The 17,935-nt window shown below is 39.8% G+C and overlaps 1 protein-coding gene across 1 annotated transcript in view; it reads left to right on the top strand.

Moving 5' to 3' along the window:
* Positions 1–17,935, top strand: part of LOC126471621 (protein arginine methyltransferase NDUFAF7, mitochondrial) — a 67,584-nt gene that overhangs the window by 27,707 nt on the left and 21,942 nt on the right. The window contains exon 4 of the mRNA XM_050099857.1: positions 12,437–12,703. Coding sequence (XP_049955814.1) covers positions 12,437–12,703 — 267 coding nt within the window. The remainder of the gene's footprint in view (positions 1–12,436; positions 12,704–17,935) is intronic.

The raw sequence follows: 17,935 nt of genomic DNA on the forward strand, positions 1-17,935 counted from the left end.
AGGAAGATAGTGAGACAGAGTTGTAGCCATCCCCAATGTTATTCAATCTGTATATTGATCAAGCAGTAAAGGAAACAAAAGAAAAATTCGGAGTAGGAATTAAAATCCATGGAGAAGAAATAAAAACTTTGAGGTTCGCCGATGACATTGTAATTCAGTCAGAGACAGCAAAGGACTTGGAAGAGCAGTTGAACGGAATGGATAGTGTCTTGAAGGGAGGATATAAGATGAACTTCAACAAAAGCAAAATGAGGATTATGGATGTAGTCGAATTAAATCGGGTGATGCTGCGGGAATTAGATTAGGAAATGAGATGCTTAAAGTAGTAAATGAGTTTTGCTGTTTGGGGAGCAAAATAACTGATGATGGTCGAAGTAGAGAGGATATAAAATGTAGACTGGCAATTGCAAGGAAAGCATTTCTGAAGAAGATAAATTTTGTTAACATCGAGTATAGATTTAAGTGTCAGGAAGTCATTTCTGAAAGTATTTGTATGGAGTGTAGCCATGTATGGAAGTGAAACATGGACGATTAATAGTTTAGACAAGAAGAGAATAGAAGCTTTCGAAATGTGGTGCTACAGAAGAATGCTGAAGATTAGATGGGTAGATCACATAACTAATGAGAAGGTATTGAACAGAATTGGGGAGAAGAGAAATTTGTGGCACAACTTGACTAGAAGAAGAGATCGGTTGGTAGGACATACACTCCTGGAAATTGAAATAAGAACACCGTGAATTCATTGTCCCAGGAAGGGGAAACTTTATTGACACATTCCTGGGGTCAGATACATCACATGATCACACTGACAGAACCACAGGCACATAGACACAGGCAACAGAGCATGCACAATGTCGGCACTAGTACAGTCTATATCCACCTTTCGCAGCAATGCAGGCTGCTATTCTCCCATGGAGACGATCGTAGAGATGCTGGATGTAGTCCTGTGGAACGGCTTGCCATGCCATTTCCACCTGGCGCCTCAGTTGGACCAGCATTCGTGCTGGACGTGCAGACCGCGTGAGGCGACGCTTCATCCAGTCCCAAACATGCTCAATGGGGGACAGATCCGGAGATCTTGCTGGCCAGGGTAGTTGACTTACACCTTCTAGAGCACGTTGGGTGGCACGGGATACATGCGGACGTGCATTGTCCTGTTGGAACAGCAAGTTCCCTTGCCGGTCTAGGAATGGTAGAACGATGGGTTCGATGACGGTTTGGATGTACCGTGCACTATTCAGTGTCCCCTCGACGATCACCAGTGGTGTACGGCCAGTGTAGGAGATCGCTCCCCACACCATGATGCCGGGTGTTGGCCCTGTGTGCCTCGGTCGTATGCAGTCCTGATTGTGGCGCTCACCTGTACGGGGCCAAACATGCATACGACCATCATTGGCACCAAGGCAGAAGCGACTCTCATCGCTGAAGACGACACGTCTCCATTCGTCCCTCCATTCACGCCTGTCGCGACACCACTGGAGGCGGGCTGCACGATGTTGGGGCGTGAGCGGAAGACGGCCTAACGGTGTGCGGGACCGTAGCCCAGCTTCATGGAGACGGTTGCGAATGGTCCTCCCCGATACCCCAGGAGCAACAGTGTCCCTAATTTGCTGGGAAATGGCGGTGCGATCCCCTACGGCACTGCGCAGGATCCTACGGTCTTTGCGTGCATCCGTGCGTCGCTGCGGTCCGGTCCCAGGTCGACGGGCACGTGCACCTTCCGCCGACCACTGGCGACAACATCGATGTACTGTGGAGACCTCACGCCCCACGTGTTGAGCAATTCGGCGGTACGTCCACCCGGCCTCCCGCATGCCCACTATACGCCCTCGCTCAAAGTCCGTCAACTGCACATACGGTTCACGTCCACGCTGTCGCGGCATGCTACCAGTGTTAAAGACTGCGATGGAGCTCCGTATGCCACGGCAAACTGGCTGACACTGACGGCGGCGGTGCACAAATGCTGCGCAGCTAGCGCCATTCGACGGCCAACACCGCGGTTCCTGGTGTGTCCGCTGTGCCGTGCGTGTGATCATTGCTTGTACAGCCCTCTCGCAGTGTCTGGAGCAAGTATGGTGGGTCTGACACACCGGTGTCAATGTGTTCTTTTTTCCATTTCCAGGAGTGTATTCTGAGGTATCAAGGGATCACAAATTTAGTATTGGAGGGCAGCGTGGAGGGTAAAAATCGTAGAGGGAGACCAAGAGATGAATACACTAAACAGATTCAGAAGGATGTAGGTTGCAGTAGGTACTGGGAGATGAAGAAGCTTGCACAGGATAGAGTAGCATGAAGAGCTGTATCAAACCAGTCTCTGGACTGAATACCACAACAACAACAACAACAACAATGAATGTGAGGTGTCTGTTCTTTCAGATATGTAAATTGAAGGTGGAGAGTCCAAGAAAGGAAAGGAATCCGTGTAATGTCCCAGTGCAGCTGACAGCAGTGATGCCCTCCCTTTCCTTTCTTCCCCTCTCCACCTTCAATGTACATATAATGTATAACAGCTGCAGATTCTGCGTCGTGTCTGTTCTTTCGGACATGTCTGAAAGAACAGACACCACACATTCATATAATTCGATAGACCTAGCTGGGCAATGGATCCACCATCTTCAGTGAAGATGCACAAATACATCCAACCTCCTATGGGAATCTCAGAGAGTGAACATGGAGGAAATTGGCAGGGATTGCTGAAAGGTGGCGTTCGATGGGAGTGTGGATTGGCCATGGGGTTTGCCAAGACAGTACACGTAGAAGCGATAAAGCTGTGTCCCAGATGGTGCAGTGGTTGACATACTTGATTAGGAAGAAGGAGATCCCAGGTTCAAACACCAGGCCGGTACACATTTTCACTCATCGCTGCTTGTTCCACATAATGTCCAGTGCGGCAGCAGTGATCCCCTCCCATTCCTCTCCTAGCCACAGACTAACATTATTTGAAAAGCTTGAAGCTTAGCAATAAAATATGGTTAAAGTTCAAGGACTGCTAGCTTGAACACACAGGAGCTAACACTGAAAAATATTAAAAAGAAGATGTTACTACAGTGTGGATGATTTTAATAAACAAGGAAGGCAGGCAGGAAATAGTAAATTTGGTTTGTTTTTCTGTTTTTTCTACATTATGTCCTATGGGTATGCATATGTTCCCATTTAATGAAGGTGTATGTTCTTTTTATATGTATGTATGTAAACCATGATTATTAAGTATCTAGTTGTATACACATATTCCCTTTTTATGGAGGTATGTGTTCTGGTTATGTATGCCCATATTTATAAACAAGAGAAAGAAGCATGAAAAATTTAAAAAGAAAAAAATTTAAACCATTGTGGATAATTTTAAGAAACAGGAAGAAATGTAACATGTATTTATCTCCTTATGTTGCAATGTGCTTCTGGATGTATACATATACTTTCTTCTGATGTATAGCTATTTAAGTATTAAATTATTCATTGAGGAGTCACCAATGTTTCAATTAAATGATTTTATATAGCATCTTATTTGACACTAAAGATTCTATTCTATTGTATTCTATCACACAACAGGCATTTTTCATAGAACTATTCTCCAATGCGTGTGCATTTCTTTCATGGAATATTAAACTGTACTCCATGTTGAACTGTTTGCAGTATAAAGTACACAAATATTTATAAAACTTTTGTTCCTTTAACAGTGGATCAATATCATTTAACTTTCCTGGATGTGCCTGTGATACGTGATTCCTCAGATTTTGTTGTAATCATAGCTTCTTCCACACACTCTGAAAATGTGCTTTTTTTTCTTCATTCCTTATATTTCTGATGGTGTTGTTCATACATACATACATTAATACTTGTTCCATAGATCATGAATATGACATTTTGTAATGATGTGGAGTGTGTCACTAACACATAAGTTTTCTTTACACAAAAAATAATAATTTTTTTTTACAGTTACTACTTCATATCTCAAAATTCATCTATTGAGTAAAAGAAGTTGTCATTCAGGAATTCTTTTAATTTGCTTTTAAACGTTGGTTGGCTTTCTTTCAAACTTTTAATGCTATTTGGCAGATGACCAAAGATTTTTGTGGCTGCATAATTCACCCCGTTCTGTGCCAAAGTGAGATTTAATCCAGAATAGTGAAGGTCATCCTTTCTTCTAATGTTGTAGCTATGCAGTTCACTGTTATTTTTGAATTAGGATAGATTATTAATAACAAATTTCATAAGTGAATATATGTATTGCAAAGGTACTGTGAATTTCACGAGTTCCTTAAATAAATGTCTGCAAGGTGATCTTGGGTGGGCTTCAGATATTATCTGATTACATGCTTTTTGCAATAAATACTTTCTGTCTTAAGGATGAATTGCCCGAAAATGATGCCGTATAAAAGAAGTGAATGAAATTAGGCATAGTAGGTTAATTTACTGATATATTTATCACCAAAATTTGCAATAACCCTAATAGCATAAGTAGCTGAACCTAACCGTTTCAGCAGAGCATCAATGTGTTTCTTCCAGTTCAGTTTCTCATCAATTCACACACCCAGAAATTTTGAATATTCTACCTTAGCAACAGACTTCTGTTCATAGTCCATATTTATCAAGGGTGTTGTGCCATTTACTGTACAGAATTGTATAAACTGTGTTTTCTCAAAATTTAGTGAGAGTCCATTTGCAGAGAGCCATAGAATTTTCTGAAAAACATTATTTACAATTTCCTCAGCTGATTCTTGTATTTTGGGTGTGATTATTATACTTGTATCATCAGCAAAAAGAACTAGCTTTATATCTTCATGGATATGGAGTGGCAAGTCATTAATATATATATTAAGAACAATAAGGGACCCAAGACTGAACCCTGTGGGACACCATTCTTGATATCTCCCCAGTTGGAAGACTCTGCTGATTTTTGCAGACTATCAGTACTGTTAATTTCAACCTTCTGCAGTCTTTCAGTTAAATATGAATTAAACCATTTGTGCACAGTCCCACCCATACCACACTACCTCAGCTTATCTAGAAGAATTTCATGATTTACACAATCAAAAGTCTTTGAGAGACCACAAAATATTCCAATGGATGATGTTAGGTTATTCATTGCATTTAATATTTGATCAGTGAAAACTTATATAGTATTCCCTGTTAAAAAGCCTTTCTGAAAACCAAATTGACATTTTGTTAGTATTTCATTTTTACAAATATGTGATGCTACTCTTGAATACATTACTTTGTCAAGAATCTTGGATAAAGCTGTCAGAAGTGAGATTGGGCAGTAGTTATTAGCATCAGACCTATCACCTTTTTTAAGCAATGGTTTAACAATAGCGTATTTCAGTCTATCTGGAAAAATGCCCTGTTTCAGCAAGCTGTTACATATGTGGCTGAGAATCCTACTTATTTGTCGGGAACAAGTTTTTAATACTCTGTTGGAAATGCTATCAATTTCATGTGAGCTTTTACTTTTGAGTGAATTTATTATTTTCCTAATTTCTGTAGGAGAGGTGGGTTGAATTTCAATTTTTTCAAATTGCTTAGGTATTGTCTCTTCCATATACTGCCCTCCATTTTCTAATGAATAGCTGGATCCTATTTTTTCTACAACACTTAAAAATGATTATAAAAATGTTTTCTACTTCTGACTTCTTGTTAATACAGTGCAGTACTTTTTATAATGTTTGACTGTTTCTGGATCATTACTCCTTCTAGATATGACACACATTTTCCTTTTGTGTTTACGAGATATTTTTATACCTGTTGTAAGCCATTGCTTTTTACATGGTTTCTTACAGTTACATTTCATTGTTTTCTTAGGAATACAGATTTCAGATATACTCACAAAAGTATCATGAAATAGGTTAAATTTTAAATTAGCATCAGGTTCCTTGTACACCTCATCCCAGTCTTAACTGCTGCAACCTTTCCCTAAAATTTTCAATTGTTAAATCGTTAATTGGATGCACTATTTTGGAGAACTGTTTACCATTACTGTATGGAGCTATGTCATATACTGTAACTAACTGCGCATCGTTATCAGACAGACCATTGTTAACAGGAAAAGTTTTTGTTTGATTAAATTTATCTTTGTCTATAAAAACATTATCTAATCTGTGTGCTATATCACACATGTAGGAAAATCAATAACTGACGTCTAATTGAAAGAACCAAGTAATACTTCAAGGTCAATCTTTCTATCGGACTCTTTCAGAAAATCTACATTGAAGTCCCCACAAACAATAATTTGCTTCCCCCTGTCTGACAATAGCATAACAAAGAATCTAAGTTTTTCAAAAATTGTTGAAAATTTCCCAATGGGGACCTATAGACGGCTACAATTATAAAAGTACCATTATTTAGTTTAAGCTCACATGCACATGCTTCTGTATGTTGCTCTACACAAAACTTTTTAGTTTCCAAATTTTTCACACTATGACAGATTTTAACATACTCAAATCAAAAAAAAGTTTTGCATCACCTCGGTTCCAAGAGTTCCAGTACTTGTACATAAAATTGGAATAGAGACCACTATAACATCATTTCCGCCCTTTTTATTGCTCATGAAACCCACACATTGCATGTTGTACCACCATACTGCGAGACCTTCTGAGGAGGTAGTCCAGATTGGTGTACACACCAGTACCTCTAATACCCATAGCACGTCCTCTTGCATTGATGCATGCTTGTATTCGCCGTGGCATACTCAGTCATGTTGGTGGGTCATGTTGTCCATAAACAGCCTCTTTCAATCCACCCCAGGCATGTTCGATAGGGTTCATGTCTGGAGAACATGCTGACCACTCTAGTCAGACGATGCTGTTATCCTGAAGGAAGTCATTCATAAGATGTGCACGATGGGGGTGCGAATTTTTGTCCATGAAGATGAATGCCTCACCAATATGCTGCTGATATTTTAGCAGTATCGTTCAGAGGATGGCATTCACATATCGTACAGCCATTACGGCACCTTCCACAACCCCCAGCGGTGTACGTCAGCCCCACGTAATGCCACCCCAAAACAGCAGGGAACCTCTACCTTCAGGTGCTGATGACCACGCAGTTGAGCACCCCACAAACCGAACATCATCAACTCTACATTGCTGCACTAGCTGGACAGAGTGTCCAAGGTGTTCAGCCTGACTGGGTTGCCTCCAAACACATCTCTGACAATTGTCTGGTTCAAGGCATAAGTGACACTCATTGGTGAAGAGAACATGATGCCAATCCTGAGCGGTCCTTTTGGCACATTGTTGGGCCCATCTGTACCACCCTGAATGGCGTTGTGGTTGCAAATATGGACCTCGCCATGGATATCGGGAGTGAAGTTGCGCATCATGCAACCTACTGCACACAGTTTGAATCATGACACGACATCCTGTGGCTGCACGAAAAGCGTTATTTAACATGGTGGTGTTGCTGTCAGGGTTCCTGTGAGCCATAATCCGTAAGGAGTGGTCATCCACTGCCCATGGGGGACCTGAGTGAGGCATGTCATCGACAGTTCCTGTCTCTCTGTATCTCCTCCATCTCTGAACAACATTGCTTTTTTTCTCTCCGAGGCGCCTGGACACTTCCCTTGTTGAGAGCCCTTCCTGGCATAAAGTAACAATGCAGACGCTGTGAGACTGCAGTATTGACTGTCTAGACATGGTTGACCTAAAGACAACACGAGCCGTCTACACCTCCTTCCCGGTTGAATGACTGGAACTGATTGGCTGTTGGACCCCCCCCCCCTCCCCCCGCCCCCGTCTAACTGGCGCTGTTCATGCATGGTTGTTTACATCTTTAGGCTGGTTTAGTGACATCTGTCAAAGGGACTGTGTCTGTGATACAATATCCACAGTCAATGTCTATCTTCAGGAGTTCTGGGAACCAGGGTAATGCAAAACTTTTTTTGATGTGTGTATATGGCAACTCCTCCTCTCTCCATAGTGTCTCTTACATGTGCTGAAAGCTTATATCCACCTACATTTACCATTTCCATACCTGTGATTACATGATGTTGAGACAGGCGTAGTACATCTATTCCATCCTTAGTTTATAAATCTTCTAACCAACAAGAAGCTCATCTACTTTGTTTTTTAATTCCCTGGTATTCTGATGTGATATACTAACATTATTTTTCACTGTGCTTTTATGAGAATCTTGTGACACACTGACATTATTTTTCACTGTACATTTATGAGAATCTTGCAATATTTTAACATTTGTAGTACCTGCTTGTCTGAGCTTCTCATTAAGCTTAATGTGAATCGGTGGATGATTGGACACTGATCTTAGCCTAAAAAAGAAGTACTCCCATGAGTTTCAGTGCCTCCACTTAAAAATTTTGCTATCATCCCAGCCAGTTTACCCTTCCCTTTCCTAATGAGATGCAGGTCATATCCTCTTAAGTCCCACCTACCAGCACTATCAACAAGAACCAAACCTATGCCTGACAAAATAGCTGCACAAAGCAGCTGATCTAACTCAATATTTACCCTCCTGACAGGGCTGTTCAGTTGGGTCAATCATACTGCAGGAAAGCAGGAACCAAGCCAATATTTGTATGGTTCGTTTCAGATGCTTCTTTTACCAGGTCACACTCAATATTGTAGCCCTGATCCCTATCAATAGTGTTTCCTGCTCCACCCATTACCCCAACATGATCCCGCTTTGTTAAATCCTTGCACAATTATCCTACATCCTCTATCACTTGGCTAAGACATGCACTGGGCTTGGAAATACTAGTTCAAGGAGAAAATCGTGGATGTGCCTGTGATACGTGTTTCCTCAGATTCTTGTTGTAATTATAGCTTCTTCCACACTCTGAAAATGTGCTTTTTCTTCTTCATTCCTTATATTTCTGATAGTGCAGTTCTACTTCAAGAAGGAGAAAATCTTAAAAATTTCATACCATGTCAGCAAAGACTGCATACTTGATAGATATACAATAGATCATGTGCACTATTAGGCATCTGGCTGCTACCTTCCGAACAGCGTGTATTTTCCTCATGTGGCTTGGGCTCTTTGTGTGAGAGATTGACTCCGTAGAGCTGTAGTTGAATGCCAGCTGCTAGACACAAGTGATAAATTGTCATTGGAATAGATATTCAATGTGGGTGTGGAGGTTAGAATCTGTGGTATTGAAAATGATTCATTGGAGGAAAGACATTTAAAGAGGGATGTTGTAGAAAACGTAGTCAGTCATCTAAATTAATATAAATGGTATACAAACAGGCATGCCTCTGGATTCTGGCAGTTGTGTGTCAGCTGTGGTTGAATTCCTTATGCAAAGAATAAAGTGTTGTGTCTAGATAAGACAGCCTAGACACAATGAGAGGAAGCCGAAAGGCACGCGGCTGGCGTGAGGTCTGAAACAGGATACGTAATGAATGCTATAAAGAAAAGTACGTAGCTGCTGGAATACTTAACTTTAATCCACAATTGGTGAACATTGGTCTTGTTGATACAGTATTATCATCTCAATATAACTTGGTGATGGCGCCTTGCTAGGTCGTAGCAATTGACTTAGCTGAAGGCTATGCTAACTATCGTCTCGGCAAATGAGAGCGTATTTGTCAGTGTGGCGTCGCTAGCAAAGTCGGCTGTACAACTGGGCGAGTGCTAGTACGTCTCTCTAGACCTGCCGTGTGGTGGCGCTCGGTCTGCGATCACTGACAGGGGCGACACGCGGGTCCGACGTATACTACCGGACCGCAGCCGATTTAAAACCTACCACCTAGCAAGTGTGGTGTCTGGCGGTGACACCACATAAAGCATCAAAAACTTGTAATTTTTCTTCTGATGGGGCGAAAGTAAAGACAAGCAACAGGAGGAATGAGCAAGTATGTGAACCATGAAGTGTTATTAGTTTAAAAGTAGTATTTGTGATTTTAAAATAAGTTGTTTAATGGTTGTGGGCCTGGTAAAGGATGTAATTTTAGGCACTAGTTATTGATACAGTCTCAGAACAATATAAGTTATAGAGACAATGTTTGGAATTTGATAGTTGCAGAAATTGCAAACAAATACAAATCAAAGACTTTTTTTAGGGATGAGACATGAGTGGCCCACGTAATTACACCACACGAGGAATGTGTGTGTGTGTGTGGGGGGGGGGGGGGGGGGGTGTGCACGAGTGCACATGCAAGATGAGATATGTGAAAATATCTTTGAATCACAGCACGACAAAATAAGTAATTTTCTGTGTTATGCAGAGATATTTTTGGACAGACCAAGTTGAGTAATTGGTTTTTAGTCGTGCCACACAAAGCGATAAAGATGAAACTGAAACTGATAGCAGTTGCTGACAGGGACACTGTATGATCTATGCTTGAGTAGTTATTGGAGTGGAATGTAACTGAGCTACGCTGCATTGACACAGCTCGACAAAATAAGTAATTTTTTGTGTTATGCAGAGATATTTTTCGACAGACCAAGTTGAGTAATCGGTTTTTAGTCGTGCCACACAAAGCGATAAAGATGAAACTGAAGAAAAAAGATAACTTGGTTAGGATCACTTTAGATGCTCAGAAGTTAAACAAGATAATAATAAAAGATTGTAACCAGCCAGGAAATACAGAGCAGATAGTACACAACTTCAAGGAACTAACATTAATGTCCACCATGGACATAACATGTGGGTTTCGGCAAGTGCCATTAGTGGTGGAAAGCCAGCGATATACTGCGTTATTGTTTGAGAGACATATTTAGTAATTCCAAATGGCACCATTTGCGCTATCAGTAACAGTCCCAGAATTTGTTAGGTCATTGAGTCATGTGCTAGGGGCGAATCTAATGTGCAAGCTGTATGTAGATGACGTTCTCGTAGCAATGACATCATGGTGAGAGCACTGTAATCTTATCCATATCTAGATCATGTTTTTGTTAATTTTTAGATTAATATGTATGTAGAATGTTTTGGAAGGTCAGAAAGTGACCATCTCTGGGAAGCGCTCATTTCAATGTGTTTAGTGTTAATGTAATTTCATGATCATCGTTTTAAAGTAAAATTGTAAGAAGTTGTGAATGTGAATAGAGCGCTATGATTTCCTAAGGTTTTAAATAGGTGGCACTGCTACACCTCACGGTCTTTTCACGTGGATCTATCTCATGTGTTGGTCAGAGAAGTTGGTGGTGAGTCAGTTTGGCTTTCACCAGGTGTTGAACTTAGTTGCTGGGCAGCAAGCCAGTTGCACCATATCAACACTTTAAAATTTTATAGGTTATAGAATTTAAGTAGATAGTGAATGCGTAGATTTTGTCATGCTGATTTCAAGTCTTTGTTTGTGTGACTCAATAACTTTAACTTTGCATGAGTGATAGTGATCACAGTGAATATTTTTCATACAGTGAAGCAGCATCACCAAGCAAAATTTAATGTTAAGCAATAATTGGGACTTGGATTTTGGTTCTGCTTTCACAGCTTATTTAATAGGAAACTCTGCCAAAGCTTGTTCGCTATTTGTGCAGTTTTAATTGCACTTAACTATGATCTTAATTATTTAACTTTAATGTGGAATTCCAAGACATTTAGCTCTTTATTTTTTTCCCTGTGCCTTTGCCCCCACACTGCAGCAGGATTGGTGTGGTTATTAACTGATTTGGCATGCTTAATTTAAAGGTTGATCAGATGCCCTTCCTGTCGTCTCCTGGTAACCCTATGGGGACAGAATATGTGTACCTCAGCTGTCTGCGTCTAGTGTTATTCATGTGGAGATGAGCAAAAGTTTTCTAAATATTTGTGAATTGTGTAACTGAGATGGGAATTGGATACCAGTATGGGAAACCTCATCCAGGATGGCTGACACACCAACCTTCATTGTTAATCTGTTGGGTGGATTCGATCCGGGGCTAATGTGTCTCCCCATTTCAGAAGCAGCAATGTAACACACATGGCCATCTGGGCAGTTGGAAACCCGTACACATTAATTACTTGATATGTTTTGAGTGAACAATATATAATATTCAAACTTAACTTCACTACTGGGTTGACTACATTTTTATTTCTTTCCAATGAGTTACCATTTATTTTCCTTAACTTATTTATTTATTTGTTTAATCATTTAATTTTGCAATATATGCCAAATTTCAAACATGTCATCAGTGTTTGCGTGGTAAAGTCTATGTTAGGCAGGTGGTGCTGTCATAGGTGTTATGTACAGCAGTGGGTGACCCACCCCTGAGATTGTAAAGCCACACTTTATCTTCAGAGTCATTCACAATCCTGAACTCCAATAAAATTCTGTAACTAATCTCAGAACATTGATGCAACACTTTGTGAAAGATTTTCGTAATAGGTGCTATCAGTTTGCAGTATGACAGTTCTTTTAATGGATTACATGTAGATGGGTCCTTTTTTGTTACATTGCTGAAATTAAATGATTGTGTTAGTGCAGTACATCCAGAATTGTTTCCTATTAGACAGTACAGAACCACAACATGAAAGTAAGTGCTGTATATTTTGTGTGCCCAGGTGCTGAGAAAATTTAATTCTACAGATGGTGTTAGCCTTCATTTGGTGGAGATAAGTCAGCACATGAGTAAACTGCAGTCCCAGGCCCTCAAATGTATCCAAACAAATGAAAGTGGATTACCGAATGTGAACATGGAGTACCAATCCGCAGTTACTCCTGATGGAATAACTGTGAAGTGGTACAGACAGATACAAGATGTACCACGTGGGTTTTCATGTATAATTGCTCACGAGTTTTTTGATGCCTTGCCTGTTCACAAATTGCAGGTAAGTATTACATTAATCATTACAGTCTGCTTCATTGTAAAATGAGTGTTAAATAGTGCAAATATTGGAGGAATGAAACTATATCTAGATGTAGCAGAGTCCCCTTTTCAGTTATGATATCAGCTGAACCATACACGGAAAAAGGAGAAGTAATGTATGCTTGACAGCACAGAGAAAGGGCAGTGCTGAAACTTGAGCTACCCAGTGTATTATGCGAAAGTCAATCATATTATGGGGTGTGGAGCACTGTTTGCAAAAGTAATTATGAGTGTGACTGAAGCTGTTAACCTGCTTGACACAAATCATGAGGACATTCTCTTTAAAAAAACGAAAACGTTCATTGTAGGCTTCCTAAGATTACAAACCTGGGAAAAGTACTTAATGTGAGGAAGAGAAGTCAAATATGCAGCAGTGGTGCTGGGAAATAGTGGAATATTGGAGCAACCCAATGATGAAGTCAACAAACTAACAGTGGTCACATCTCAGTTTGTTTGCTTTGAACTCTAAGACAAGAGATTTTTTTGTGGTTTTAATTGTTTCACGTGTATAGAAGACAAATCCTAGTTTTTATTTAAAATGGCTTGAGGAGATCTTAAAATGGCACAGCACGTGGTTTATGCACCACTTAATATCCTGTCCAAAGACCTTCAATTTAGTGACGGTGTTGTGCATAGAAGGAATTCTATAAGTAGACAATAAATCTTTGCCTTTTTTGCCACCTGCTCGAATTATGTTCCAAAGAACATCATAGCCTTCTGGCATAGTATCAAGCCAATTTTCACACATCAACTCTGTGCATATGTTTTCAGTTGTATTGAGTACAGACAAAGGAGTTGGCCAGTCTAGAAGAGCAATTTGCTCTAATCTGCAAAACTGTGCCTGCACTATTGCTGATGTAAATATTGAAGACTGGGCCTGCTCCTTCAAGAGTAGCTGTTGCACTGATGAGGCCATGCCTTTACTCATAATTTGAGTATTCGGAGCAGCACTTGGTTGACTGCCTATACTCTGAAGCATTTTGAGTTCATGGAATGACATACACCCCCAAATTGTCACAGCAAACAACCACAGCAAAATGAACATTTCTCGGATGAAACCATATACCTTGTGGCCTGTCTATTTTTATCGGTTCATCGTTTGCTGTGGAAAATACTACTTTGTCAGGAAATATAAGATTTCACCAGTCACGTTTGTCTTTGTCCCTAGCAGATGCTAGCAGGTAGAGTTGATGCCCAGGGTATAGGCTCTCTCTGCAAGCTGTGCACTTGCTTTGTAGGTCTTCTGAAGATGGCACCAAACTGCATCCACCAACCTAGGAAATGCAATAGGGGAGATCGTCTAATTACATGTGGCGTTTTTTTTTTTAATTTTTCCTCTCCCTCCCTCTTCCTCCCGTGGTGAGATATGGTCAAACCCCACCCCCCTCCTACCCCCAACACCCCATCATGTAAGGTTTTCCCTCTAGTCAGATAAAAGTACATAAAAATGAAAGTTTTTAATCTGTTTCAAACATTGATTAAAACACTTTAATAAAAGTTGGCATGCAAATTCATGATGAACACAATAACATCGGCACTGTGTGCATTGCAGAATATCACAACTCACTGGCTGAAACGCAGTGATTTCAACTGATGCAGTGGGAAACTCCCCATATGAAGTCTCACACTTTTGTGGTACCTGTCTCAAATTGGGAAATCTGGAGCATGCACACATGTAAAGCATTCATTCTGTTCAGAGAGGCCATATACTCATGTTAATTTTATAAAACAAAGTGTTATCCATCATAATAATGTATATTCCTGAATTAAAAAGTTCACTTGAAATGCTCCCCCTTTAAATGAGATTTGCTGGGATTTTACCAGACCATGCCCCCAATTTTGAGCTCACGTAATTAATGGACATCCCTATAGTGTGTATCAGCTGCACTGCATTTAAAAACAGATTTTGTCATGATGTGTTCACCACTTCATTATTTTGAGCCAGTGATGGCATATTCTTATCCAAGATTATATCCTGTACCAAATTGTTTGGAAAGTACTTAATGTGCAAGTGTGCAAACAGTTGATAACCACTGACACCTGTGTGAGCAATTTTCAACCCTTGGAGGACAAAGTTAACAATTTGATAATTTTTCATAAAGACTGCAGTGAGCTCAACATTGAAGTAGATAATTTGTTGTAATTATTAAAATTTAGCTTAAAATTCAAATGAATTTTATGATTATTGTTATTAGCTTACAGCAAAAGTAGATTTTAACAAAATAAAAAGTCACTGTAAAATGAACTTCCCCATCATTAAGCAGTAAGATAATAAATAGTTTGACACTGAAAGAGCTTGTGGTCATTTGAAGTCTCATGTTACATATGAGTAGCAATTTGAAACAACTGTGGAAGCCTGGATACACGATACTAGGGGGAAATGTATAAAGAACTCTAATTAATAAAACCTCACATGACATAAAATAATAAATAATGTGTGTGCTAACAGATATACTACTGGGAAATAGCAGTCACTCTACTGTCCTTTAGTTTTTCCCGTGTTCTTCAGTTTATAACAAAAAACAAAGCCCAGACACATTTCACTAATAACTCTCTTCCATATCTTCAGAGACTTTTTTGTGAAGCAGTTTGGTATACCCAGTGTACTATATATTGACTGCTACTATAAGCAGTGGAAGTCAGATTTCAGCCATACTGCTTTGGGATGTACTACACTAGGAACAGACACATACATATGTTTCAAGGTTCGTGACAACTTTACTGAATAAGCCTTATGTTTTTGCTTCTTACGGCACACTTAAGTTGTTGTCAAACATTTGACCTCCTGAAAGCTAATCGATTAGAGAAATATCTGTTGTTTACATGACGTCACACTCGATCTGCCTGTAAATGTTACATTGGGCTTGTACATCTCTCTTGACATGTCTCTTTATGGTGACACATACACGTCTGATCAGTTAGAATGTAATAAATTTCCTTGAGATGGGAAAGCTTCTGTCCATGAATCAGCGCAGCATTGGAAACCAATGCTCGTGCGAAACTCAGCTTGCTCTTTTCTCACATGATATACTATGAACTATGGATGAAGGGCAACAGGCAGATTCCGTATTTCTAGATTTGTGAAAAGCATTTGATATGGTGCCCCACTGCAAACTGTTAATGAAGGTAGGATCATGTGGAATAGGTTCCCAGATATGTGAGTGGCTCGAAGACTTCTTAAGTAATAGAACCCAGTAAATTGTTCTCGATGGCAAGTGTTCATCAGAGACAAGGGTATCATCGGGGAGTGCCCCAGGGAAGTGAGATAGGACTGCTGTTATTTTCTATACACATAAATGATCTGGCAGACTGGATGGGCAGCAATCTGCAGCTATTTGCTGATGGTGCTGTGGTACATGGGAAGTTGTCGACGTTGAGTGACTGTAGGAAGATCCAAGATCTAAATGTAGAAAATGTAAGTTAATGCAGCAGATGAGTGGAAAAAACAAACTCATGTTCAAATACAACATTAGTAGTGTGCTGCTTGACACAGTCACATCACGTAAATATCTGGATATAACGTTGAAAAGTAATATGAAATGGAACAAGGAGGTAATTGTTGTAGAATGGAAGGTGAATAGTTGACTTTGGTTTATTGGGAGAAGTTTACGAAAGTGTGGTTCATCTGTAAAGGAGACCATAAATGGGACACGTGTACGACCTATTGTTGAGTACTGTTCGATTGTTCGGGTTCTGCACCAGACGAGATTAAAGTAAGACATCCAAGCAATTCAGAGGTGGGCTGCTGGATTTGTTACCGGTAGGTTTGAACTATATGGAAGTATTACGAAGATGCTTCGAGAACTCAAATGGGAATCCCCGGAGGGAAGGCGATGTTCTTTTTGAAGAACACTATTGAAAAATTTAGAGAACAGCATTTGAAGCTGACTGCTGAACAATTCTACTGCCACCAATGTACATTTCACTTAAGGACCATGAAGATAAGATAAAAGAAGCTGGAGTTCAAGAAAAGGCATATAGACAGTCATTTTTCCCTCACCCTGTTTGCGAGTGGAACAGTAAAGGAAATTACTAGTAGTGGTGTAGGATACCCTCCATCACACACTGTATGGTGGCTTGCAGAGTATATATGTAGATTTAGACATGGATGTAGATGAAGCCCTCATGAATGGCTTTTAGCAACACTGCGCTGGATGACTGTTGTTAATGTTTGCTATCACTTACCCACTTCCTATCTTTCCTCGACAGTTTCCCTTGTAGTGGAGTTTGTATCTATGCCCATGCTTTAAAAAGTTTTAAACCATTATTTTATGTCCCTGATGTGAAAAGTAACTTCCTGCCTCATAAATTATCATTGGCTCAGTGATCATAAGGCATTGCTGCGTCCAAAATGGATGTGTTGTAGCTGGATACTTGTTCATTTTTTGTGTTTAAAATTGTCATAATAAAACCTGTTAGGAGGGGGGCTTATGGGTGCTCAACATCGTGGTCATCAGCGACCTGTTAGGAATCCCATTGGTGTTCGTAGGGCTGTAGCCCAGCAGGACAGGTGTACTTTGCCATATGATTTCATATTGTCAGCTTTATATGAGATCTTCCACATGACTGGAATTTTTGCGGAAAATTTGACCCCATGTGGCTGAGAACTTTTTTCTGTGTCTAGTTTCTAGTTATGGATTAATCTAATTTTGGGATTCTGAATTCAGAGGTGCAACCAGATTTTCTGTTTAATGTCACAGTTCTGAGACACAAAATAATAATATAAACTATCAATTTTATTTCAATATGTGGTGAATATTAATAAAATCTAAGTATGAGACATGTACTCAAACTTTTACATGAACCTCAAAATAGACATTATATTCCACAAAAAATCACACGTCATCAAAACAGTAATCATAATTAGTAATGTTAGTGTATTACAATACAAAGTTTAATGCCAATTTATTTAGAGAAATGGGACAAGAATGCTTTTATTTTGTGAAATCTTTCATCAATTGCTGTAAACAAAAACTGTAAGTAATCAGTCATCATTGAAGGGTTCTAACATTGTTGCTAGTGATAGTGATCTTCTGTTGCAAGAATACCTTGGTAGAAGGATTCACCCTGTTCATTGCTAACAGCACCCAGGTTTATAGCAAAAAATCAGTGTGCAAATGGGAAAAAGTGTATGTTTAGTGACACCACATACTCCAGTTTTTGTAGTCATCTATAACAGTTCATTCGCTATAGA

The sequence above is a fragment of the Schistocerca serialis genome, chromosome 3, assembly GCF_023864345.2.
Source record: "Schistocerca serialis cubense isolate TAMUIC-IGC-003099 chromosome 3, iqSchSeri2.2, whole genome shotgun sequence".
Taxonomy (NCBI): domain Eukaryota; kingdom Metazoa; phylum Arthropoda; class Insecta; order Orthoptera; family Acrididae; genus Schistocerca; species Schistocerca serialis.